The 2500-nt window shown below is 42.2% G+C and overlaps 1 protein-coding gene across 2 annotated transcripts in view; it reads right to left on the reverse strand.

The window, feature by feature from the left end:
- rhpn1 (rhophilin, Rho GTPase binding protein 1) overlaps positions 1-2500 on the reverse strand; it is a 24004-nt gene that overhangs the window by 7597 nt on the left and 13907 nt on the right. For both annotated transcript variants that reach the window (XM_084090866.1, XM_084090867.1), the window contains exons 11-12: positions 2201-2314; positions 1928-2122 (exon numbers count right to left, since the gene is read on the reverse strand). In XM_084090866.1, coding sequence (XP_083946992.1) covers positions 1928-2122; positions 2201-2314 — 309 coding nt within the window. The remainder of the gene's footprint in view (positions 1-1927; positions 2123-2200; positions 2315-2500) is intronic.

The raw sequence follows: 2500 nt of genomic DNA on the forward strand, positions 1-2500 counted from the left end.
GAAAAAGAACGTTCAAAGTGTGAACAAACAAGTGTATTCTTTTACAAAGAGTGTTTTAGTAACTCAGTAGCCTATGTGTTTTTAATAATGTTTAAATGCTGTAATATTTGTGAATTTGATTATGTAGCGACTTATCCATTTTCATGCGATTGCCGTCAAGATTACTCTCTGGTGCCGCGAGACTCCGCCCACACACTGTTCTGATTGGCTGTGGGTTTTGATTGATTTTGACGCATCTTGCAGTCGCGTCTAGTGTGGACTGACAGAAGCGAAGGTTAGGAGAGTAACTTTACGTAACAGAACGGAGGCTCACTATTGGCCAGCATCACACGCATCACACACATGACCAGCGTCAGCCAATAGTGAGCCTCCGTTCTGACGTGAAGCGCTGCGCTGTTACACTACGTGAACTCACTCAGAGAAACACAGAGGAAAATGAAGAGTTGAATAAAGTCATTATTTTTGCGCACAAAAAGTATTCTCGTCGCTTGATAAACTTAAGGTTGAGCCACTGTAGTCACTTGGACTATTTTAACGATGTCTTTACTAACTTTTCTGGGATGGCAGATCTCGATTACAGAGAAGCCTATGGAGGAGTGAGACAGCTCTCAGATCTCATCAAAAATATCTTAATTTGTGTTCTGAAGATGAACGAGAGTCTTACAGGGTTGAACAACATGAGGGAGAGTGATTACTGACAGAATTTTCATTTTTGGGTGAACTAACCCTTTAAAGGGACACTCCACCCATTTGCACTAAGCTTTGCATTGTTAGAAACCCAGTCATACTGTTGAATGGTCGTGCAACACTCTCTCATTTTCCCCTGAGAAGGGAGAAATCCGTTATTTACCTCTTACACTTCCTCCTACAATGACGCAAAAAATCGTCATTTTGCGTCATTGTAGGAGGAAGTGTAAGAGGGGGGGATTTCTGTTGAGACTACAGACACTCGTTCCTCATCTTTCCCAGGGGCGGGACCCGCTCACGCTACAGACCTATTACAGATCAGTGGGTGGGACTTTACTCTCTGAAACTGAAAGCAATATCCTCCATCTTGTTTGAAGCTAAGCTAACAGGCGCTGTGGAGACAGATGTAAAGTTATGACAATAGCGGAGGAGAGTGCTCAATATGATATAGAAGAAGAGGATTTCGGAAGTCTGATGCTTGAATCAGGTGTTTGTGGCTACCTTTACAAGCCGCATTATAGCGAAGAGCTGCCGAGGCAGAAGACCTGCCTGCCGCGGACGAGGAGCCCGGACTGGCTCGAGTTAGGGCGGACTGGTGGCGCCGGTGATCTCACTATGCAACTACGAACACAGAGATAGAGTCCGTCTGCGGCAAAGAATTTCAACGATGACAATTTCTCCTGGACGAAATCTCTGAATCAGACGAGGACACGGACGTTTGTGTTGAGAACTATCCTAGTTTCGCACCGCATATGTTCTGACTGAACATCCCGGTGCCATGCAATAATTCACCTTTTCGAAAGAAATACAAACGAGGAGTAATGCACTAATGAGTTCGCCAACTAACTAGACATTTTGTGTGAAATGAATTTCAAGCTCTGGTGGTAGCAAGCCTTGTAGACGGAAGAGTGATTTCTGTTATAGGCAGATATGCGCTGTTCTGGATTAGTGGGAGTGGCTTGCGGAGCTGTGCAATGTGGTGCATTGTGGGAGTTGTTGTCTTTCATACAAATGCGTCCTGAAGTTATTTTTTGTCTTTCCTCGGTCACGAAGGCACCAAATTCAAAATTTATTTTACATTTCGACTACATATATGACCCACTTTAAATAAAAAACAATGTTCAAATGGGTGGAATGCCCCTTTAAATAGTTAGGACCAGTCTTGAAGAAAAAATTCAGATTGTAAACTTTTAAGAGTAGTCTAAGCAGATTTAACAGCATGAACATGTTAAACACTCACACTGGATCTCCGGAGCCTCTGCGACTTCACAGAAATCATCTTCTTGATCAATATCTGAGTACTTCTCCAGCGAGCGCGTGTGAGCGTGTGACAGAACCTCCTGTAAGATGTCCATCTTCCGAAGCATTTTACACACGCCGTGAAGACGCAGGGCTTCCTCGTGACGTATGATGGCTTTGCGCAGATGAGCTTTACCTTGAATATGAAATATATATATATTAGTATATGTTAACTGTAATTCTGCGTTCAGAAAACACATCCCACTACACAAACCAAGTCTCCGCTTGTCCTCCATATCCTGAAGGTTCAGTTTGTCTGGTCGTCTGGTGTGAATCTGAATGAGAGCTTTAATTTCTCCACCTTCATCATCGTCTTCATCAGGCATTCCTGCATTGGTATGAAAATGATTGTTATAAAACATAATCTTGTTTCTTTACAATAACGAGCACAATATGAACAGAAACAACATTTGTTGGTAAAACAACAAAATAAATTCACTACCGGTCAATAATTTATTTTTAATGTTTTTGAAAGAAGTTACTTCTGCTCACCAAGACTGCATTTATTTGATTA

This window comes from Abramis brama (genome assembly GCF_963993115.1).
Source record: "Abramis brama genome assembly, chromosome: 18".
Lineage (NCBI taxonomy): Eukaryota > Metazoa > Chordata > Actinopteri > Cypriniformes > Leuciscidae > Abramis > Abramis brama.